The sequence below is a fragment of the Echiichthys vipera genome (assembly GCF_963691815.1).
Source record: "Echiichthys vipera genome assembly, chromosome: 1".
Lineage (NCBI taxonomy): Eukaryota > Metazoa > Chordata > Actinopteri > Perciformes > Trachinidae > Echiichthys > Echiichthys vipera.
In genome coordinates this window covers 39,155,519-39,180,020 of record NC_139826.1, presented here as the reverse complement: position 1 = coordinate 39,180,020, position 24,502 = coordinate 39,155,519, and the positions used below count along the sequence as shown (strand labels likewise).

Genomic DNA, 24,502 nt, shown 5'->3' with positions numbered 1-24,502 from the left:
ATTAACTCTAAAACCTGGCAATACTTGAGTAAATGCGACAATGCATGTGCAGCGTTGATTCCAGGAAAATGAAAGTAATCCTGGTTTTCATGTGTTTCCAATGCAGCGTTGTCGCCTCAATGTTCTTTTGTCAGCGTGCCAGTTGGTGTTTAATCAGACACTTTAATGGTTCTGATCGTATTAAAGGTCAATTCATGAATAAATGAATCAGTGTAAAATTTAATTCAATTCAATTCAATTCAATTCAAAAAACTGTATTTGTTCCCGGGGGGCAATTCAGGGTACACAGAGCAGCAAATAACGACAGTGCAACTATACAGTGCCGTTGTATAATGGGAGTGGAAACGCTGCACACCAGGGGTTGTAGTGAGGTGCCGATCACTGGAGGTCGAGCTGAAAGTAGGAAAAAGTGGCTCCATTTACATCTCTCCTTTACTCATATGACATTTAAGCCCTCAGGCCTTTTTCAAGATCAACAGTAATATGACAGAGATGTAATTTAACCACACCCTAGTCTCACATTTAAGGGTAATTATAAATGTATTGCTGAACTATATTTAATACAGGGTAGGCCCCTTTAGTCGATTAGTGGACTGATTGGTTGTTTGGTCTCAGTCAGCTAAGATTCCTGTAGTTGATTAATCATATTTTGAGGTTTTGGGATGCACTTATTGTGAGTCACTGGATAAAAGTTGGGGATGGACACGAGTAATGATTTCCCAGATCGAGTAGTTGTAGTAGTTACTTAAGGCCGCATCGATTCCTCAAAGAGGGAAATCTATTATTAGGACGCATCATCCGTGTCCTAACGGCAAACAAGCGTCCAACATCATGACGCTCTCTGTCTGTAGTGGAGCCGTGAAACGTGCACTAAATGTGTGGAACAAGTTAAATGTGATCCTGAACAATCGACATTTCCTGTGCACCAGCTGACAAAGTGTTTAACAAATAAAGAGACACACCGCACCACACACTCATTTCCTCTGGTTTCACCGTATCTGGCCCTGTGTGCCTCCAGCTACACATTCATTTAGGTTTTGGTTGTTGTGTAAATACAAACAACAAAAACTCAAAACGGGCGTGTTACGCACACGAGGTCCCAGCTGTCCAACGTCCACTGCTGGTTATGCACCAACAACCTCTGTTAAAATCACAATTAAATGAATGTTAGCATGGGGCTGTTGCTGCTGCAGACTGTCCAGTTAGCTAGCTAGATGCTAACCGCCTTTAATCATATTGTTTTTTTTATTAATTGCATATCACAGTAAAAGCGTCAGCTATGTGATTGTAATATAATGTAATGCCGCGTGTGTGTGTGTGTGTGTGTGTGTGTGTGTGTTTGTGTGTGTGTGTGATCGTCTCAGGGCTCCTCAGCAGATCGCAGCCAGTGGAGGGAACCCACACGGACCTCTGTCGGCCTGTGCTCGTTGTATGATTCCTGTAGTAGATTAATCACATTTTATGCTTTTTTCCTACTGAATGACTTCTATCCAAGGAATCTATGAGCTCATCTCCAGAAACACAAGATTTAAAGTGGTGCTTTTGCACAACTCTTTATGGAGAAACTCAGTTTTACAGATCTGTCCATTAAATCCACTAATCCATGAGTCGACAGCATATCAGGGTTAATCAAACCCAGTCCTTTAGTTCACTGCTTGCTTTTCATGGTTATTTTATTTAATCAATCAAAACTGTCACAGGATTTCATTTCAGCAGGAAGATAAGACGCTGTCGTCCACATTTATTACAAAATGAGTAATCTAATGTGTGATGGGTTATATTACGGCGCACTCCCACTGTGCCTCCGTCCCGTGCCCCGTGCTTTAGGGTCCTTGTCCCCCCTTCAGGCCCGTTTGTACTCACACTACCTGGGCCTTGCGCAAATGCTTCTTGCCTGTCCATACGTCATCACGCCGTAACACGTCACACGCATTGATGACGTCATGGCAATGCGTGGCTTTGTTTCCAGATCTTTCCGTAGACCTCAGAGTTTTTGTGCGTCTTGTCGACTGTTTTTGAATCTTTTCATCGACCAAATCTGCAGTAAACACTCCACCTCCGCATCACACCAACGTGAACCTTTCACCACCATTGTTTGAAATGTCCGCGCATGGTCCCTCCTTCTTTTTTCTATGTCCCAACAGGCGCACAGGAAATGACCTCAGAACCACCGTAGGCCTCGTGCTTGTACACGTGCACACGCTCGTGCTCGTACATGTGCAAACGTGCTTTACAAAAGCCCACCTCTCCCAAACGGGCCGTGGACGGCCAGCTGGCCGCAGTTATGCGTAGAGCGGTTGCACTCACACTGGTCAAACGAACTAGGCTTGACCCGTAAAACCTGTTTTGGCCCGGTGCGGAAGGACAGTGTGAGTGCGTCCTAAATGAATGCACATTATCTGATATTAAGCTTTTGTTGGCTTAAGAAGTCTTATTTAAGGTCTACTGTGATTTTTACAGCTCTAATGTGTGCGCACACCTGAATGTCAACTCAGCACAAATAAAAATGATTATTAACCTCGTAATGTTTCGACAATTAGCACGGCTTAGCACCTCAAACTATAAATAACCTCAAACTGAAGATTATTGCTTTTCCCAAGGTTTCATATGGCTCTTTAAGGAAAGACGGCTTTAAAGTTTCATGAGGAAAGTTTATATTAATATTTTGTACGATGTTTTCAGGACTGATGGCTCCAGAGTGACCATGGCTTTAATGATCCCCCCGGTGAAGCTCAAATGGCTGGAGCACCTCAACAGCTCATGGATTACGGAGGACAGCGAGTCGATAGCCACGCGGGAGGGCGTGACGGTGCTCTACTCAAAGCTGCTGGCAAACAAGGAGGCTGTGCTGCTGCCCCAGCAGGTGCTGTGTCTGAAAGGCCCCCAGCTTCCAGACTTTGAGCGTGAATCCCTCTCCAGCGATGAGCAGGAGCACTACCTGGACGCTCTGCTCAGCAGCCAGTTGGCCTTGGCCAAGATGGTCTGCTCTGACTCTCCCTTTGCCGCCGCCCTACGCAAACGTGTGCTGGTGCTCCAGCGCATCTTCTACGCACTTTCCAACAAGTACCACGACAAGGGGAAGGTCAAGCAGCAGCAGCACTCCCCAGAGAACAACTCGGGCTCGGCCGATCTGCACTCTGTCAGCGAGCGGCCACGCTCCAGCACCGACGCCCTCATTGAGATGGGTGTCCGCACGGGCCTCAGTCTTCTTTTTGCTCTGCTGCGCCAGAGCTGGATGATGCCTCCTCCACCTAGTCCCGGTGGAGGCCCTGGGGGCAACATAAACTTGTGTAATGATGTCATTCACACAGCCATCGATGTGGTCAGCTCCCTGCCGCCCCTTTCTCTGGCCAATGAGAGCAAGATCCCACCAATGGGCCTGGACTGCCTGGCCCAGGTCACTACTTTCCTCAAGGGGGTGACCATGCCACACTCTGGGGCGGATATTTTAGGGCGCCGGCTTGCCTCCGAGCTACTGCTAGGGCTGGCTTCCCAGAGGGGTTCCCTGCGCTACCTGCTGGAGTGGATTGAGATGGCCTTGGCTGCATCAGCTGTGGTCAGCGCTATGGAGGAGAATAAGGTGCTGCAGAACCAAGAGGGGCTCATCGGCTACGATTGTTTCATGAACATCCTCATGCAGATGAGACGCTCTTTGGTGAGTAAACATGAACAATACTGGCAGCCTGGAAGTCTTTTTAGTGGTTTAATAACTTCTGCTTAGATCAGACTTTAGCTGGAAAGCTTTTAATCTTAAAAGTGCCATGCTCATGTAGCAAAGGGCCGCAGGTAGGAGTCGAACCCACGGCCGCTGCATCCAAGACCCCACGATCACATTCAAAGGGAAACGTTTCAGATTTTCATGCAGCTTTGTGCTGAAAATCTTCCGTCGGGCCAAACGACGCCCAGAGCTGTGATATAATTACAACAAACCACAGGCTGTCGTGAACTAAAGCTTAAATATTTTACACTAGAAAACCCCCACAGTTAAACTGCGATGTTCACTACGCACGGCTTCAGTTCCGTGTTTCGAGTGTACTGTTTTATTTCACTATTGCAGCTGCACTTTAAAATGAATTATTTCTTCCTGATTTAATTATTAACGTTCTTTTTTAGTTGTCAGTTTTTCAGCTGACCCGTGTGTTCGTTCATATTTTACAAAGGGTTTAACATGAGCGGATATCAAATCCATACAGGGTTAGGAGAATACAGCTAATTAAAAAAAGAAAATTCATATGTATGTGTGTGTATGCTTTAACACATTGGTATGGGATCTGATATGCAAGTTTTTCGGTATTGGGAAGGAAAAAGAAGCACTTGTTTTCCCTATTTGATCATTTTTATGCGCTCGCATCATTCTTGCACTTTTTGGGCGGTATCTTCATGGTGGGGTGCACTTATTGTGAGTCACTGGATAAAAGTTGGGGATGGACACGAGTAATGATTTCCCAGATCGAGTAGTTGCATGAATTACTTAAGGCCGCATCGATTCCTCAAAGAGGGAAATCTATTATTAGGACGCATCATCCGTGTCCTAACAGCAAACAAGCGTCCAACATCATGACGCTCTCTGTCTGTAGTGGATCCGTGAAACGTGCATTAAATGTGTGGAACAAGTTAAATGTGATCCTGAACAATCGACGTTTCCTGTGCACCAGCTGACAAAGCGTTTAACTAATAAGGAGGCAGCGCCTTCACTTCACATGTCTGTGTGCACACACACCGCACCACACACTCATTTCCTCTGGTTTTACTGTATCTGGCCCTGTGTGCCTCCAGCTACACATTTATTTAGGTTTTAGTTGTCGTGTAAATACAAACAACACAAACTCAAAACGGGCGTGTTACGCATACGGTACCAGCCATCCAACGTCCACTGCTGGTTATTCACCAACAACCCTCCGCTAAAATCACAGTTAAATGAATGTTAGCATGGGGCTGTTGCTGCTGCAGCCTGTCCAGTTAGCTAGCTAGATGCTAACCGCCTTTAATCATATTGTTTTTTTTTTATTCTTTAGTTACATAAATAGACTTACAACAGGGATTACTGTTCAATGTTCAAACAGTATAACAATATAACAATGTTGCTTGAGGTAGAGCAAATATCATAAACGTTAAAGTACATAAATCATTACAGATCAAATTCATTACAAAGGGCTTTGGTTTCCACAGCTTTGCAGTTGGTGCAGTACTTTAGTGTGTCCAGGTGTTACGCACAGATCCGCGTTATAAAAAAAAGATCTCATAAACCCGTTGCGTTCCCTCATAACAGCAAGTAATCGAGGAATCTGTTACTAATGCATATCACAGTAAAAGCGTCAGCTACGTGGTTGTAATATAATGTAATGACGCGTGTGTGTGTGTGATTGTCTCAGGGCTCCTCAGCAGATCGCAGCCAGTGGAGAGAACCCACACGGACCTCTGATGGCCTGTGCTCGTTGTACGAGGCAGCACTCTGTCTTTTTGAAGAAGTAAGTAAACGTTTTAACAGTACTTTATATCGGGAGCTGTGATTTGTGTCATAGAAGTTACTGCTGTGAGTCAAAAATGTGAAGGAGAAGGAGCAGACGTTATTTTAAGAATCAGACACAAATGTTTAATCCAAAGAGAGCTAACACTTTTAATCGTGTCCTTTTCCTCCAGGTGTGTCGAATGGCATCAGACTACTCTCGCACCTGTGTGAGTCCAGACAGCATACAGACCGGAGAAGCGCCGGTGGTGTCCGAAACCTGCGAGGTCTACGTGTGGGGCAGTAACAGCAGCCATCAGCTTGTGGAGGGCACGCAGGAGAAGATCCTGCAGCCCAAGCTGGCCGCCAGTTTCGCCGATGCACAGACAGTAAGAGAAAATGTTTCACGCGTCTCCCGTAGAGCTGAGAGCGTGCACGTGTTGAGAGAGGAACCCCTCGTCATAAGAAGCAGAGAAACTCGCGTGAGAATTTTTAAATAGATGCATACAAATTCAAATTTCACTGGTTCTCTCACAGCGAAACTACAGCTGCGGATCAAAGCAGTGTGACACGCTGTATGGAGAGTCTGAGGCAGACGTGTGCTCTTTAAGATGCAGGAGCAGCGCGGCACAGTGTCCTCTCTGTTTCTGTCAGGAGAGAAAGGAAACCCCATTTATGAGGAGAGCAGGCGGCTTTGAACTGTTTAACTCACAAACATCCCAACGACACTATAACTATTTATTTTTTACTATTTATTTTACCGCTCGCTGCACTTAACATCACAACATATCGTTTCCTAATGGGCTGATGCAATGAGTAATGTGGAAAATGATGCAGGAAATTAAGTAATTAAATATAATAAAATATCAGAAACTGTCTTGTGATATACTGTAGTAGGGTTGGGCGTTATGCTCCTTTAGGGCGCACTCACACTGTCCTTCCGCACCGTGCCCCGTGCTTTAGGGTCCTTGTCCCCCCCTCCAGGCCCGTTTGTACTCACACTACCTGGGCCTCGGAGAATGCTTCTTGCTGCCTATACGTCATCACGCCGTAACACGTCACACGCATTGATGACGTCATGGCGATGCGTGGCTTTGTTTCCAGATCTTTCCGTAGACCTCTGAGTTTTTGTGCGTCTTGTCGACTGTTTTTGAATCTTTTCATCGACCAAATCTGCAGTAAACACTCCACCTCCGCATCACACAAACGTGAACCTTTCGCCGCCATTGTTGTTGTTGTCAAATGTCCGCGCATGGTTCGTCTTTTTTTTCTATGTCCGAACAGGCGCACAGGAAATGACCTCAGAACCGCCGTAGGCCTCGTGCTCGTACACGTGAGCACGCTCGTGCTCGTACATGTGCAAACACGCTCTACAAAAGCCCACCTCTCCCAAACGGGCCGTGGCCGTCAAGCTGGCCGCAGTTATGCGCGGAGCGGTTGCACTCACAGTGGTCAAACGCACTAGGCTCTACCCGAAAAACCTGTTTTGGCACGGTGCGGAAGGAAAGTGTGAGTGCGCCCTTAGTCTTTTTAGTCTAATGAATAATAAATAAACAAAAAACCCACAAAATTTAGAAAAAGGAAATATTCAGACACTTATTTTCTTTATTAAACTTATTAAAATACAACTTCTGAATATAGGTTTCCAGAGAAGAGACTAATTATTAATTACCTTGTTAACTCTCAGACAAACTCCATTCAAACTGGACAGAAACAACATAAATGTCTTGTCTAATTTTCTCTCTCTGGTTCGATCAAAATAAACCCATAATTCACCGAGTTAGGTGTGAAAACAAACAGCCGTTATATGATGTATTTATATTTTATCATGATTCCACTACAGAAACAGTCGTTTTACCTTCATCTCAACTCGACAGAAATAACATAAAACTCACTGAAACCTTCAATGATGAGTGAGTTAGTCTTCTTTTATTGAATCCACTTTCTTTATTGAATATTTGTCAGTTTTGTCGACACAAATACTCTAAAAGTCTGAACAGTGCAGTGCAGGAGTTCGCTGTGACCGTCACAAACTGCTGCTTTAGCCTGACGAATGAACATTTCCAGTCTGATCCAGAGAGAATGAAATGAACCCTTTTCTAAGACATTTGCACATAATTAAACACACACTTCTTATGTGCCAAACAGGCGGATGACTGCGTCTGAAGCAGCAGAAAATTCTATCTCTACTCATTTTAAAGTCTTAACCTTCTACTGCACACACAGGTGTTCATCAAACCACCACTGAGAAATGTTTGTGTTGCCTCAGGGCAGTGAAACCCTGAGAAAAAATACTCTACAGAGACACATCAGATATTAAAGTGTCTCTATAGTATTTGTTCACACCCTTTGTGTTGTGCAGCTCTGGACCCTTTGTGTCGTGCAGCTCTGGAGTTATAGGAAATGTTTGGATCAGGAGTCAGAAACAATCCTCCTCAGCCTCTGGAGTCTCATTCTACAAAAAGTATAACACCAGAAATATCAGTTTAACCTCGCCTTCATCTGCATCTGTGCAGAAAAAACGTCTTTAAACTGAATGAATACAAACGCAAAACAAACCAAATACTTTGTGACTGATGCTTTGAAGTGTTACAGCTCTAACACGCAGACGCACCACTTTCCCCTCATTTCCCCGCAGATTGAGGCAGGCCAGTACTGCACGTTCGTGATCTCGTCTGACGGCTCCGTCCGGGCCTGCGGGAAGGGCAGCTACGGCCGCTTGGGCCTCGGGGACTCCAACAACCAATCGACGCTCAAGAAGCTCACCTTTGAACCCCACCGTGCCATCAAGAAGGTGTCGTCGTCCAAGGGCTCGGACGGCCACACGCTCGCCTTCACGACGGAGGGCGAGGTGTTCAGCTGGGGTGACGGGGATTACGGCAAACTGGGTCACGGGAACAGCTCAACACAGAAATACCCGAAACTTATCCAGGGGCCTCTTCAGGGGAAGGTAGGGCTTCACCCAACACACCTTCACACATGGTTGTCCTCAAAGCGATTTCGGTCAAAAGCAACTGGACTTGGTTATTTGTCAGGAAGACGTTTCACCTCTCATCCAAGAGGCTTCATCAGTTCATGTACACATCTGACCAGGCTGGGGCTGGACCAGGACCAGGACCAGGCTGGGACTGGTCCAACTATCTGGTGTGGAGATCCAGGTATTTAACCTCTCACAAGGCCGATGATGTCACTGGAACCCTCTTGGATGAGAGGTGAAACGTCTTCCTGACAAAGAACCAAGTCAAGTGGCTTTTGACTGAAATTGCTTTGGGGAGAACGACAACCTGGACACATGAGAACATACACAGGCTTCACACATGGCATTTTAATAATCTTCCAGCTCTTTTGTGTTTTAAATCCAGTAATGCGTTTAAAGCAGCTGTGTGTAGAGGCAGTCTACAGTAGATATATCCCACTTCAAGTTCACTCTGAATCCAGATGGTGCATTTTGTCTTTTTCCACTTTTTTAAAAGCTACTCTCCTCCTATTTTGAAAGCAGAAAATTCAATGGACGCCTTTGTGCTTGTGTCCTCCCCGGTATAATAAAGTGTGATAATGTGAACGGCTTTTGTTCTGTGACAGGTGGTGGTGTGTGTGTCTGCTGGCTACAGACACAGTGCTGCAGTCAGTGAGGATGGGGAGCTGTACACGTGGGGCGAAGGAGATTTTGGAAGATTAGGTAAGTCGCTGAACCAGTTTATCCAAAGATGAGAAGGATCTCTTCATATACATCTGTACGTGTACCTGCACACATAGTTCCCGGTGTGTCCTTTACGGAATCTGTTGTGAGCCGGGCTGCCCTGAATAAAGGTTTTGGGGCTTCCAAGCTTCAGTGAGACTTACCCGGGAATATTCAATGTTTGGACGAGGGTGGAGGCGCGGGAATCTCTAGATACCTCACGATTTGATTTCAATAAAACTTCCAAACATTCAATTCAAGGTTCAAGATTCAAGAAGCTTTATTTATTTACCCCGAGGGAAATGATTGTGCAACAGCTTCAACACAAAGATGGGAAAGGATCAGAGTGACAATACCCATAAAAACATAATCAAATCAAAATAAAGCTAACATACAATAAATAAAAAAATAACTAAGTGTGACAGAGTGCAACAGACATTGTGGTTAAACACAGGTTTATACAATAAACAACAATACGCAGCGTGCAGTTTAGCAGCGGATTAAATAAAATAAGTACAAACTAAATAAGTGAGAAGGAGCGATAACGGTGTTAAAGTGTAGCAGCACTTCTGACTGAACTAAGTTACAGTAAAGCACAGTGAGGTGTAGCAGCAGTAAGTTACAGCACCACTAAATAAAGTGATGCAGTGATGATATAAAGTGACAACATGATTTCTTTGTCTCACTGTGTGACCACTACTTTGAAAACCAAGTGTGTGTGTAGTGATCCATAGGTAATACAGAGACAAACAGATGAATTTAGTATAGATGCAGTAGTCTGGTCAACGGAAGCGCTGGGGTCCTGTATATGAACTTCTGTCTCAGTAGAGTCGACCCTTCGAATTGAGATGCATCGTCTGATTCTGTGTCGTGGGCTGATTGATATTTGATCTGACATCGAATGCGTGGCTGACATACGTCTTTTTATATGTTTGTGGCGTTTCCACTTCCCTCCCCAGACTGTTTTCACTGTAGTTAAGCGCTGCCTGAGAGCACTGGGATTGATTTAAAGAAATGCAGCCAGATGGTTTTTTCCATTATCCCAGAATATATGTGTGGTGCAGACAGACTGTACTGCAGCGCCGGAGCAGGGCGTGGCAATGCGAGACTCTATACGCAGCGATAAATTCTCCCCAGCATATTACTTTGACAGCCTTCTAATTGACGCAGGTGATGCTGTTGCCTTACCTCACCTCACCTTAACTTCTACCCAGAATGCAGCACTGATAAAGCAACATGAACATTTTGGAACATACAGTCTTCTCCTCCTTTGTGCCTCGGGCTGTACGTGTTCCTTTGTGATGCTGGGTCTAACAGCAGTGGAGCTCTTGCAAAGTCGCACGTATTGTGTTTTGAATACGCCAAAATTAAAATGAACAGATTGATTTACTATAGACCAGTGAGCCACTGTCATTTACATCCATTGCAACGGGAAATAAACTGGCACACGTACAAAGGGATGAACACTTTACTTTGACACGGTCCCAGTCTGCATCTGGAGGGAAGAGGGACTCACCTTACTGTCTTCTTTTTGTCTCGTTCCGCTAATTGACACATTTGCGTGATGCTGTGGAGAAAGGAATGTATGTTTAAGGTGTATCACTGCTGACATAAATGTCCCCGGGGGATCTGCAGTCTCAGGTGTCATAGATTAACATACCTCACCTCGCCTCGCCTCACCTCAATGAGGGTAAACTCAACACGGGGCACAGCACGTGCTCAAAGTCGTGTCTCAGCTTCAATCAATACGCCCTACCTCACCTTACCTCACCTTACCTTACGTACCTTACCTTACCTTAGCTCAGCTCATTCTACCTAATCTAACCTTACCTTTTACCCAGAATGCAGCACTCATCAAGCAGCATAAACGGTCTTTAACGTACAGTGCCTTGGGCTGTATGTGTTTCTTTGCTGGGTACTGGAGCTCTTGCATAGTGGCACAGATTGTTCTGTGAATACTGCTTGTGTTAGGCATTTCCACCAGGTTTGTCAGACATGTTACACCTCTTCAAGAAGGCTGTTTGGATAATTATCTAGACATATTGACAAGTTAAGTCAGTTTCATGATTATAGCCGAAAATTACAAATTACCTTCAGAGGGATTTCCAGTCTACACAATATACAACGCCCCGTATCTTCAAGTGCAACGTGCGTCGACTCAACGTTAATTTCACAAAGACAGATCCTTAAAGTGAAGCCAAAACATCCTGATCTTCCCATAGTTTGTGTTGCTGTTTCAACGCTCGACTCAAAGAAAAACTCCAAGTCTGTATACTGTATGTGTGTGCTGCATGTGTACACAGCCTGATGTTCTTCAATGGTTGCGATTGCAGGTCACGGTGACAGCAACAGCCGGAACATTCCTACCCTGGTTAAAGACATCAGCAATGTGGGAGAGGTGTCATGTGGTAGCTCCCATACGATCGCACTGTCAAAGGATGGACGCACTGTGTGGTCCTTTGGAGGAGGGGACAACGGTGAGTCAACCCTTCCTCTTCATGCTGTTATTAAACGTCACAGTGTGTGCACATATACTTAGTTAGTTTTCAGTGTGTCATCATGTCAAACTACGGTCTAAAGAACCATGTGTTGCCCTGCAGGAAAACTAGGTCATGGTGATACTAACCGAGTCTACAAGCCCAAAGTAGTGGAGGCCCTGCAAGGAATGTTCATCAGGAAAGTGTGTGCAGGGAGCCAGTCGTCTCTCGCCTTAACCTCGACCGGACAGGTACGACATCACCCCTGCGTTGTTAACCAGGACAAAAGAACAGCTGTGGTTTGCTGAGAGAGCGAAGGCTTGAAGGTGTTGAACATTTGACCCAGAAAGGGAATTTCATACGGGTGTTTATGCATTCCTGCCGACAGCTGGTTGGACGTTGACAGTGACGTGTTTTAGGGTCAGGATTTATTTAGGTAACAAAGCTCTTAAAAATTTGTCCTGGAAAAAACAAATAAATAAAATGCTTTGCGGCGTGAATCGCAGAAATCATCTGATAATGTTGGATTTATGTCCCTTGTTCGTAGGTTTACGCTTGGGGCTGCGGTGCTTGTCTGGGCTGCGGTTCTTCTGAGGCCACAGCGCTCAGACCCAAGCTGATCGAGGAGCTGGCTACAACCAGGGTGGTGGACATCTCCATAGGGGACAGTCACTGTCTGGCCTTGTCGCACGGTAGCCGTCCCTTCCTTCTTTCATGCCCTGTCTTAGATGGTTAACTTTAATCAGCTGGTGCTGCATTGACGGAAACGCCACTCAGTGTTACAGGACAGTACTTGCTAAACCCCCGGCCTCTCAGTCACAGTTTGATTGAGTTATTTTGCTGACACAACAAGATTTTGTGTTTGTCAAACATGTGACAGAACAGTTGAAAGTTGCATGATGTAATAGCAAATACGCCGGCCGTATTTGTTTAAGCTAATACTTAACTTGCCCAATAAGATCAGTGAAGTATAAATTTGTCCTCATTATTATTATTAAGTGTAATATCTAATATCCTTTTACTTTTCTTCTCAACTGTCGTCCAGACAACGAAGTGTATGCATGGGGAAACAACTCCATGGGCCAGTGTGGCCAGGGGAACTCCACAGGGCCGATCACGAAGCCCAAGAAGGTCGTCGGCCTGGACGGAGTCGCTATTCAGCAGATCTCAGCCGGCACGTCTCACAGCCTGGCGTGGACCGCCCTGCCCAGAGACAGGTCAGCTGCAATCAGACTCAATACACTGACAGTAGCGAAGGGAACACTGAGCATAACCAGGGTTTTACTGGAAGGATTCACAGAGGGGGGGAGGGGACAGGGAGCGCGGATGTTACAACAACCCCTGGTCTACTTTGTTTAATAGGGGTTGCACAATGTAGGTCAAAAGTCAGTGACTGCATGTGAGCGTACGGCCGTTTTTGTTACAGAGTAACTGATTAACATCCTTTCTGTTTACCGACGTGCAGCACAGACACTCTGCTATTTTGGTTCAGAGAAAAGTTGATGTTGAAGTATTGTATCCAATTGTTCTCACAAAGTTAGATTTTTTTTATTTAGATGAAAGTTTCTCTGTTTACTAGTGTGTATAAAGGATGGCTATATGAGCAATTGAATGTACATATTTCATATGCAAAGGGGCTGTTTGGTTAGTTTATCCAGGAACAGCTTTTGAAAAAGACTAAATAACATTTTATGCTTTTCACCCTACACTTAGCTGCACTTAGCCCCCAGGGTTAGCACCAGTTTTCAGGTTTATCTGGTGAAACAGGCCTAAAGTAAACAGTGGATTTCACTTCATGTGTTTTTCGTCCAATTATACGACCAGCGGCTCGAAGAAGTGCAGTTGTGTATTTCACAAAGGTAGAATTAAGGAATCCAGGGTAACGGCTGAAGCGAGGCCTGACCTAGTCTAGTCTAGTACATCCTGGCCTAAAGCGCTTCACGATGGAGCGCACGTCAAGCCAGGTCGAAGTCTGACTGAAGAACGTTCACAGCTTTCTGCAACAGACCACAAGATTGATCACAACAATTATAATTACATCAGTATTTTAGTATTATTCAACAGTGGACATTTAGAGTGAAAGGGCTGTGCAAATGAACGACTACTGAGTTGCATTATGGGAATTGTAGGATCCAGCATTTTGAAGGACCAACTCAGGGCGCACTCACACTGTCCATCCGTACTGTGCCTAAGGATGTTTCACGGGTAAAGTCGATTTCGTTTGTCCAGTTTGAGTGAGCCACGGCCCGTTTGGGAGAGGTGGGCTTTTGTAAAGCACTTTTGCACATGTACGAGCACGAGCGTGCGCACGTGTACGAGCACGAGGCCTACGGCGGTTCTGAGGTCATTTCCTGTGCGCCTGTTGGGACGTAGAAAAAAGAAGGAGGGACCATGCGCGGACATTTCAAACAATGGCGGTGAAAGGTTCACGTTGGTGTGATGCGGAGGTGGAGTGTTTACTGCAGATTTGGTCGATGAAAAGATTCAAAAACAGTCGACAAGACGCACAAAAACTCCGAGGTCTACGGAAAGATCTGGAAACAAAGCCACGCATCGCCATGACGTCATCAATGCGTGTGACGTGTTACGGCGTGATGACGTATAGGCAGCAAGAAGCATTCTCCGAGGCCCAGGTAGTGTGAGTACAAACGGGCCTGGAGGGGGGGACAAGGACCCTAAAGCACGGGGCACGGTACAGAGGCACAGTGGGAGGGTGCCCTTACTTACTCAGTTTACAAGTAAACTGTATTTGCATGGCAGACATAAGGGGAAGGGGTCATTCTTCATCTCCATGTTATTTTGCTTCAATGCAAGATTGAACAGAAACAACATGTCCCTCCAGAGTTTTGCTGTAAACTGTTTTTATAGTCAACAGAGTGTCTAGTTTCATTCAGTGATGCTTATTCCTTCACCCTCTTGACTCTGCCACTCGAGCACCCGTGAAGCACGAGAGCACTTGTTAATATTTACTCACTCCTGCTCTCCAGGCAAGTGGTGGCTTGGCACAGGCCCTACTGCGTCGACCTCGAGGAAAGCACCTTCTCCCACTTGCGCTCCTTCCTTGAGCGCTACTGTGACGGCATCAACAGTGAAGTCCCTCCTCTCCCCTTCCCCTCATCCAGGTCAGTGCATTACTTTCATTTTTTTCACGCTGATACGTATTCTTTCATTTTCAATTGTAGATTGGTGTCAGAATTACAGATATATTAATTCATGTTTTATGTGTTTGCAGGGAGCATCATAACTTCCTCAAGCTGTGCCTTCGACTGTTGTCCAATCATCTGGCTCTGGCTCTGGCGGGGGGCGTGGCCACCAGTATCTTAGGTCGTCAGGCCCGGCCCCTGAGGAACCTGCTCTTCAGACTGATGGACTCCTCCGTGCCAGATGAGATTCAGGAGGTGAGGCCAAAGTAGATGTAACTGAATCATCGCTCATTGGCTGTTGTTCTTGTGGAAGTTTGCATACCGTATTCTCCGCACTATAAGTTGCACCTAAAAACCCTCAAATGTCTCAAAAGCCGACAGTGCGCCTTATAATCCGGTGCTCCTTATATATGGACCAATATTGAGCCACAACAGGTCTCCAACTACGGTGAGCAGCCGCCGACTCTATTTTCCCCCGTAGAAGAAGTAACGCGCGGTGCATGTTGAGATATACGACTGCGTGAAGCGTGCCGTTTCATTTCCATGTGTGTGTTTGTGTAAAGAGCCCAAAATGACTCCTGTTAAGAGACACACTTACGACGCAGAGTTTACACTCAAGGCCATTAGTCACGCAGGAGAACACGGGAATAGAGCAGCAGCCAGAGAGTTGAACATGAACCAATCAATGGTGCCGAAGTGGAGGAAGCAACAAGACGACCTCCCCTGACTGTTGTGTTGACGTTCCGTTTAGAGCAGCTCCATCTAATGGATGCAGAACGTAACCCCAGCCTCCACTGTAGCGTCTGTTCTATGCTCCTTATAATGCGGTGCGCCTATAGTGCGGAAAATACGGTATTTATTTATTTTTTTAAAACTTCTTTTTAATGGAAATTTCCACACCACAATTACAGCGTCAGGGTTCACACACTTCTCAAAGCCATCAGTCTCACAGCAGTGACCTTATGGTCCAGTGGTGATGGTGGTGTCCTCTTGCTGTGTTCTGTCCATTTCTCCATTTTTTCCTGGAATTGTGTCTCTTGTAACCGAAGTTTCTGTGTAATTTATTCCACTACAAATATTTCCTTCACAGTTCTCGCCCACTTCTCCACGGTCGGTGGTTCTGCTTTATACTATAGCCTTGTTCTTGCTTTCTCACTTACTTGAAAGCAGAACTTTAACCAGATACTCTTCTACTTCTACTCCTCTTTTTGTTTTATTTCTTGTGTCAAATGACCCAAATAAAGCATCTTATAAGATTCCTATCCTTATTCATGTGCTTTTAACTTCACGTTGCCTTGAATGAACATCTAGTCCTTTTTTTGTTGATTAGCAAAGATGATATTAAGACAGTAACTTCTTAAAAACATTGTGTGTGTGTTTGTGTTTTATCAGGCGGTGATTGAGACTCTGTCAGTGGGGGCGACCATGCTGCTGCCTCCACTAAGAGAGAGGATGGAGCTCCTTCACTCCTTGCTGCCTCAGGGCCCTGACAGATGGGAGAGTCTCTCCAAAGGACAGGTACCCTCTGCCACCTCAGGATGTGTATTCACTGGATGCACACGTAGAATGATTAGCAGGATTTTCAGTGGAGACACAGATGCTTATGGTGAATTGGGTAAAATGTTAAACTATCAGTTATCACCATGACACTCCCCCAGTTGATTACTGACATTAAGACAAAAAATGTTTAAATAGCCGATCCCAGCTGACATCAGGCGTGAGGCGGGGTACACCCTGGACAGGACGCCAGTCTATCACAGGACACATAGAGACGAACAGAGACAGACAACCATTCACACCTACGGGTGATTTAGAGTCATCAATGAACCCAACACCTGCACGTCTTTGGACTGTGGGAGGAAACCGGAGAACCCGGAGAAAACCCACGCAGACACGGGGACAACATGCAAACTCCACACAGAAGGGCCCCAGCCGGGATTCGAACCAGAAAGCCTCTCGCTGTGAGGCGACAGTGCTTACCACCACCCCACCATGTCGCAAAACAGACCAGTGCATAGATAAATGTTTTTTGCCTGTAGCGTCTCCCCTTAAAACCGAGTGACTCCTCCGACCACTTGCGTATCGTCGACACGTCCAGTTAATCTCATTAAACGTAAAACACTCCCACCAAGTTAAAAGTCACTGATGTTCTTTAATGCACCTCAGGTTTGTATGGATGAACCAATGCCTCATGTGTTGTGGCCTGTAGGCTGAAAGATTCGGTTAGCTGATTGGTTAATGGGTCGATTTGTTTTGTTTGTTCAGTGGGAAGAAGTAAAAGCTTGTGTTTGAGTCTGTGGTCTTTTACAGCCACAGCGTCGAGCGTGCTCTATCTTTCTAGTATTCATGTCAACAAGTCAGTCTGTTCGGGACTCTGTTTGAATTCCTGCTCCGCATAAAAATGTCTGGAGAATTCCCCGTTCCAGGAACTTTTTGAAATGATAATTATTGTGCACTTCCACAGTAAAAGTAGCAGAGAGCAGAAGCTTTGAATGAATGTAATCCATTTAAAATGAAATCACATGAGAAAGGAAACACAGGCTAAATGTGTAATTGTGTGCTGCTGAGGACAACTTCTCTCTTTGACCTAACTGGCTGAGCGGTCGTACACTGGCCTTATTTCCCAGAAAACTGAATGACTCCTGAACATCTCGTCTGGAGCTTGACCTGCTATTGTCCTCAGCGTGAACCTCAGTAAAAACAAGTTTATAATCAAGTCAAACTGTTTGGTAGGGTCGTGTTTGTCGAGGTCAGCAGTCTCGTTGACCGTTCTGTGTGTGTGTTTGTTGCACAGAGGATGCAGCTCGACATCATCCTCACCAGTCTCCAGGACCACACCCACGTGGCCTCGCTCCTGGGTTACAGCTCTCCTGCCGATGGCCCCGAGGTTGTTTCTTCCGGCCCGGCCTTCACATCTACCCCAGACCCCACGTACAGCGCCACAGCGGGCCACCCTGACACCCACCTGGCTGAGATCCTCATGAAGACGCTGCTCAGGAACCTGGGCTTTTATACCGTGAGTAGATTCAGTTCTATCTGAGAGTTTGCTCTTATTGATCCCACAGAGGGATCATTTGCGGGGAGTTTATAGGCAGCCATTACTCAGGAAGGAAGTCATCAGTGAAGTCAACATATAAAGCACCGCTGTTCCACTCCACCGCCTCGCCCTCGCTCCTCTCAGTGTTCGAGGGCTGGAGGCAGAGCGTGGCTCATAAATAATCCTTAGTTATTATCACCTGCTGCTGTTTTTCCGGGCACAGCAGTGGCTTGTTCCTGTGCCTCCTTCTCTGAAGACAGCCTTTTATTGATTGTACCACACACACACACACACACACACACACACACACACACACACACACACACACACACACACACACACACACACACACACACACACACACACACACACACACACACACACACACACACACACGCACACACACATGCTGTTTTCAAGTGTGTGTGATTATGCAGCCCCGAGCCATGAATGATGATTAGACTGCAAGACTTTCTGCATTTAAATCATTGCTTTTGGATCCATGGCCTCTCACTGCATTTTCCTTTTTTGCTCTCATTAAGAAAAAGTGAAAATGAAAAAATGAAATAGTACAAAAGCCACATGTGGATAAGAAATAATTTGACGGTACATAAAGCCAAAGGTGGAACCAAGGAATGATTCTGTTAAACTCATGAGGAAACTAAAAAAATATTGACCCTCTGTATTTTTTTCATGATCAACATTTGTAGTGGAACGTGACGAATCAAATTAAATCTTCAAGAAAACCTTTAGTTTAGGGGACAAACTATCTTCAGTAGGACCAACGCAGGATGTATTTAAGTGGCTAATTTGAAATAAATTGCTAAATTCGGGGCTTCTTCTTGTGATTTTCATAACCACACACAACGGATTTTAAACCTTTTATAGACCCTTTAACGGTAAACAATGATGATGTACAGAGCGTGTGCACGCAGTTTGGCAGCGGAAGTCTAGCGTAAGCAATAGCTCGTCAAGCTACAAAAGGACGCTAACCAGCAACGAAGCGGATCCTGCAGAAACAAACCTAACGTGTCACACAATGTTCACGTCATGAACAGATCGTCAAATACCAACCTGTTGAGTTTGAAAATGGACGCTCGATCATGTCTTCAGTACAGCAATAGTCAACACGTTTAATAACTTGCAGCCGTGGACGCCACTGGTGAAAAAGTGACCGTATTAACTGGTGACTCAGCCGAATGTGTTGAGATTGCTCGTAGTGACGGCAGCCGTTCAAAACACCCAAACGAACAGGTAGATGTCCTAAAAGTGTAAAATACATCTGAATTTATTATCTTTATAAGTTGCTACGTGCAACCGCAGACTTAATCGGCTGGAAGTCTACGTTACAGTTTACAAGGTCATGTGTTAAACTTAGTTACTAGTCGCTCTGAAATGGTTGGGATTCTGTGTAAATTCAGCAGAACGTGAGTCCCATGTTTAAATATGGATTCTGAGCAGCGAACACGCAACAACCTGGCGTTTTGATGTGTTTAAAGCCAGATGAATGGCTTTCGATGACGTCTGCTGTTAAAGGGTCTATTTAGTTCCTTTTGCATCCTGGATAGACCCGTATTATCCTTGAAGATCTCTCTAATACCAATGAAATGTGAACTCATAGTAACTTCTATCTGCTTTGTGTGCTTTGTTGTGCAGGATCAGGCGTTTGGTGAACTGGAGAAAAACAGCGATAAGCTGCAGCAGGGCACATCCTCATCTGACAGCAGCCAACCGGCTCACCTCCACCAGCTCCTGTGCTCCCTGCAGAAGCAGCTGCTGGCATACTGCCACATTAACTCTGTCACCGAGGTACGGACACTCTGCTGTGTTTGCTGACGTCCGGCAGGTTCACACATGCTCTCTTCCATACATAACTGATTCATCATGTGGAATCCAAATTCTTCATGCAGTCGTTTAAACGTCTTGGTCCAGTGCCACTCGGATCATGTGACCTTCTTGGTACTCTGCTGGATCACAACATCAGGGTTCAGATTCCCTCATGATGTTCAATTTGACAAAGCTATTTACTTTTCACTGCACATCTAATTTCTCCCATGGTTTTCTTCACGAGGCATGAAATTACATTAGAATGACAGAAAATACACTTTTATAACTGATGCATGAAGCAAAGTAGCGTCTAGTTGCTTTTCAAAAAGGTAGTGGATTTAAATGGCTGTGCGTATTATTCACCTATTGTTTTATAACCCACATCTCAGGGTTGCCACTTTTTTACTAGAGAGCCTGGAAATATAGAGGCTATTTTTTTCAGTCCTGGAAAAATCTGAAAGTGGATTCAAATCCATTCAAATATCCTAGAAATCCCCAAAATATCCAGGTTGTCGGAAAAATTGTTGTTGGAAAATTTGATCTGTATTTCAGCCGTCACTCACCTACGTAAACCTTTGCACACATTAGTTTGAAAGGCGACTGTTGGGAGGATATGCTGCTTGGTATGGCGCTTCAAAGCAGGTTTACCAGAAGCGAAACAGAAAAAAGAAGCCTTTCTCAGTCAATGTTCACACCAGAAAAAATGCGTAGAAATCTTTACGCGTGGTTTATTCTTTACTCAAGCCGCAAGTGGAAATCTGAGACACGCCTTGTGGAAATCAGCTAGCCAACTCACGTTATGCTGAGAGGTTTTCATTTGGTTTCGTTGGTGCAAAATAACCTCTTAAATTGTGTAAATATGCCGACTATGGGACTGCCTGACACTGTCTAGGCAGCAGAGGAGACAACAGTGGCGACCAACGTCGTCAGCGTAAAGTAGCAAATGTTACCACACAAGTTTTTTGATGAGACTGGAGTGTTATTTTAATATTTGGGTAAAAACACCAGGTATTTTGACTGAAAATGACTTGAGGACACGTTCTAATGCCAGTTAGACGGTAGCTCCGACACAAATTTATTTGAAAGGCGATTGTTGGGAGGATACGCTGCTTGGTATGGTGCTTCAAAGCAGGTTCACCAGAGGGTTAAAAAGACCCTTTTCTCAGTCAATGCTCACACCAGTCGCCGAGCAGAACAAATCGTAGAAATCTTTACGCGTGGTCTATTCTTTTCTCCAGCCGCAAGTGGAAATCTGAGACACGCCTTGTGGAAATCAGCTAGCCAACTCACGTTATGCTGAGAGGTTTTCATTTGGTTTTGTTGGTGCAAAATAACCTCTTAAATGGTGTAAATAGAATAGAATAGAATGACTTTAATGATCCCAGACTGGGAAGATGTTTGGTAACAGCAGCAGTGGGTCAGCAAATAAAATACTTTGTACATAACATACATAGAATCCAACATATACACAGTGTATATATACAGTGCACAGTGTGCTATAAACAATAAACAATAATATATACAACAAAATATGCTAAATATACTATAACAATAATAATATATACCAAACAAAACAACAACAAAAACAAAACAGTAGAGAGAGGGAATGTTAAGATGCAGCGTCTGTATCTGGGCAACAGCGGAGTGGATGACGTCACAGGCCAGCGCCGCATCAGCTGAAGCAGGAACGTACACACCGACAATGATGGCAGACGTGAATTCCCGGGGCAAATAACAAGGCCTCATCCCCACAGTCAACAGTTCAATGCCCGGGGTAAAATATGCCGACTATGGGACTGCCTGACACTGTCTAGGCAGCAGAGGAGACAACAGTGGCGACCAGCATCGTCAGCGTAAAGTAGCAAATGTTACCACACAAGTTTTTTGATGAGACTGGAGTGTTATGTTAATAATTGGGTAAAAACACCAGATATTTTGACTGAAAATGACTTGAGGACACGTTCTAATGCCAGTTAGACGGCAGCTCCAACTCCAGCCGTCTGTCAGAGCCGTCCTGCACGCCATACCCGACTTCCACCCTGAGGCCCTTTTTGACCAACTGAAAGTGGGCTGACAATTCGATATTATCATCATATGATTTTTTTGTCACTATATTGCTAAGTTCTTCTTCTTAAGGTGTTACTTGGATAGGTGTAGGCTTTTTTAAAGAGGAGGCAGGACGACCTTATTGTACGGATAGCAGTGATGGATGAAACCGTCGCCTGTAATCAACCGGAGACACTTCATCGTTAACAGAGGAAGAATAAAACTGTTATTTAATGTGTCAACACCGGGCCTGCTGATAAATGATACCACCATTTCTGAGCCGGTGCTTTCCTGCGAGTTTTAAATCATTAAAATTGTCACGTTTTTCCCCCCGCAGAACTCCAGCAGTGTGGCTTTACTCCACAAGCATCTGCAGCTCCTGCTGCCACACGCCACCGATATCTTCACCCGCTCAGCTGCTCTGATAAAAGAGAGCTCGTGGAACGGCAGCATACGAGAGAAGCTCCAAGGTGAAGAGGATCACTTCACCGCCACATTCCTTTCCTCCGCTTGTGCACTTCTGCCCTTTCATCAGAAAAAGACTTTCATTATTTCTTTTTCTATATTGGTTTTTATTAAAAGGCCTTGGGATGTTATTCTCTTTTTCATATTTTGCCTCATATTACAAATTCAAAGATAGTAGATAGATATTTGATTTTTTAAGCCTTTATTAGATAGGACAGACAGGAAATGGGGTGAGAGGGAGAGAGGGGGAGACATGCAGCAAAGGGCCGTAGGTCAGAGCCGAACCCACGGCTGCTGCCTCGAAGTCCTTCAGCCTCTTTACCTGGGGCGACTACTCTAACCACTCAGCCACCGTCCACCCTAAAACCACATTTTACATATTTTGATAATAAACAGGATAAATTAGTCACGGTAAACAGAAACTATGGAAATAAAATTATCATTTCATTCACTTGCCACACCTTTCCTAATTTTTCACTTGATGTTTCTTCCTCTGGTCCTCATCATTGTTTTGAAGCTCAAAATACCGACCGTGTCTCTCTCGTCTCCAGATGTGATCTACGTGTCAGCGGCGGGCAGCATGCTGTGCCAGATAATCAACTCCTTGCTGCTGCTGCCGGTGTCGGTGGCGAGGCCTCTGCTGAGCCACCTGCTGGACCTGCTGCCTCCTCTGGACCGCCTCAACAGGCTGCTGCCTGCCGCCTCCCCTCTGGAGGACCAGGAGCTGCAGTGGCCTCTCCACGGTGAGCCTGAAACAAGAAAACCTTAACATGCGTCACAATCATGAACCGTACAGCTGACAATCTTAATTCAACATCTTAATCATACATACACTTCATGCTGTACTTTACTTCCTTCTCTGCATTTCCAGGTACCTCTGACTTTGCTGAGCCAGCCTCGGGGATGTCCCTGCCACAGCCGGCCCTCTCCTGGGTGTGGCTCGTGGATCTGGAGAGGACGGTCGCCCTGCTGGTGGGCCGCTGCCTCGGGGGGATGCTGCAGGGAGCTCCTACCTCGCTGGAGGAACAGGATACGGCCTACTGGCTCAAAACGCCACTCTTCAGCAACGGCTTGGAAATGGACATCCCACAGCTGGGTAGGGAGCGGACACACGTGACGGCTGAGTTTAAAACGTCAATAACTTGAGTTGCGACTTGTCGAGAGGATGAATGTTTGGTTCCTTGTGTCCTTCAGACGCCTGCATCAGCTCATTACTGGAGGCAGCGCTGTCCGGTAACGAGGAGCAGAAGCCTTTTGACTGCACTCTGCGTCCTGACTTGAGTATCCTGGTGGATTTGGCTCTTTGTTCGTCCAAAGAACCTGCCAACAGCCTCTGGATCAACATGCAGGACTACGCCATGAGCAAAGGTCTGCTTTTGGACCAGGCATATGATGAATCCTTGTGTCTCCGTTAGAAGCATTATTCAGTGTACTGACTGGGCTGTGTATTCTTTTGCAGACTGGGACAATGCGTCTCTCAGTAACGAGTCCCTGTTGGACACCGTGTCCAGGTTTGTGTTGGCAGCCTTACTGAAGCACACAGGGCTGCTGGGCCAAGGCTGTGGAGAGGGCAGGTACGGTAACATGATTTTTTACGATACCCACTCTCCCGTAGTGCCAACCGAGAGTGAACATGTCTCAAGTGCATTTTTATTTTCCCAGCAGGTACCAACCATCCAAGTCCCTCGCGGAGGTTTATCGCAGTGTTTACAAGGTACGCAACCGCCTGCTGGCCTGCAAGAACCTGGACTTCATCCAGACCAGATCCTCTTCACGTGAGAGGAGGGTGAGTAAACAAGTTGTGTGTCATGACACCGACTGATTTTAGCGCTGCAGCTAACAGTTATTTTCATTATCGATGAATCCGTCCATCATTGTTTGGTCCATGAAATGTCCAAACGTTGTTTTGGAAATTATGCTTCTTTGCTTTCTCGCAGAGATTTACATAAGAAAACTGACTCCACTCTCATATCCGTCCGTTGAATCTGAAGTTAGAGCCAGTAGCCATTTAGCTTAGCCTAGCTTAGCTTAGCATAAAGACTGAAAACTCAAGGGAACAGCTAGCCTGGCTCTCTCCTGGGAGCTGCAACTGAAGATTATTTAATTTTTTTAAATTTAGATTATTTGGATGATTATTATCTCGATTATGGATTTTTTTATTTTGGTTTTTAAAATGTAATAAAATTATGAAAAGCTCAAGATAGCATCCTAAAATGCCTCGTTTTGTCCACAACTCAAATATATTAAGTTTACCGTCACAGAGGAGGAAAGAAACCAGGAAATATTCACATTTAAGAAGCTGGAATTTTGACCTGTTCCTTAAAAAAATGACTCAAAATAATTCATCAATTATCAAAATAGGTGGCGACCAATTTAACAGTT

The 24,502-nt window shown here is 45.2% G+C and overlaps 1 protein-coding gene across 16 annotated transcripts in view; it reads left to right on the top strand.

Moving 5' to 3' along the window:
* The window catches only part of herc1 (HECT and RLD domain containing E3 ubiquitin protein ligase family member 1), a 72,299-nt gene that overhangs the window by 2,396 nt on the left and 45,401 nt on the right, over positions 1–24,502 (top strand). For 10 of the 16 annotated variants that reach the window (XM_083914751.1, XM_083914745.1, XM_083914743.1 and 7 more), the window contains exons 2-21: positions 2,683–3,655; positions 5,373–5,468; positions 5,641–5,835; positions 8,085–8,396; positions 9,029–9,125; positions 11,459–11,602; positions 11,726–11,853; positions 12,150–12,294; positions 12,648–12,819; positions 14,590–14,724; positions 14,835–15,000; positions 16,138–16,263; positions 17,540–17,761; positions 19,439–19,591; positions 21,993–22,125; positions 22,672–22,863; positions 22,992–23,216; positions 23,315–23,488; positions 23,580–23,694; positions 23,783–23,906. In XM_083914751.1, coding sequence (XP_083770877.1) covers positions 2,705–3,655; positions 5,373–5,468; positions 5,641–5,835; positions 8,085–8,396; positions 9,029–9,125; positions 11,459–11,602; positions 11,726–11,853; positions 12,150–12,294; positions 12,648–12,819; positions 14,590–14,724; positions 14,835–15,000; positions 16,138–16,263; positions 17,540–17,761; positions 19,439–19,591; positions 21,993–22,125; positions 22,672–22,863; positions 22,992–23,216; positions 23,315–23,488; positions 23,580–23,694; positions 23,783–23,906 — 4,005 coding nt within the window. In that variant the 5' untranslated portion in view covers positions 2,683–2,704. The remainder of the gene's footprint in view (positions 1–2,682; positions 3,656–5,372; positions 5,469–5,640; positions 5,836–8,084; positions 8,397–9,028; positions 9,126–11,458; positions 11,603–11,725; positions 11,854–12,149; positions 12,295–12,647; positions 12,820–14,589; positions 14,725–14,834; positions 15,001–16,137; positions 16,264–17,539; positions 17,762–19,438; positions 19,592–21,992; positions 22,126–22,671; positions 22,864–22,991; positions 23,217–23,314; positions 23,489–23,579; positions 23,695–23,782; positions 23,907–24,502) is intronic. The other 6 variants (XM_083914747.1, XM_083914746.1, XM_083914742.1 and 3 more) reach the window with 1 other exon arrangement.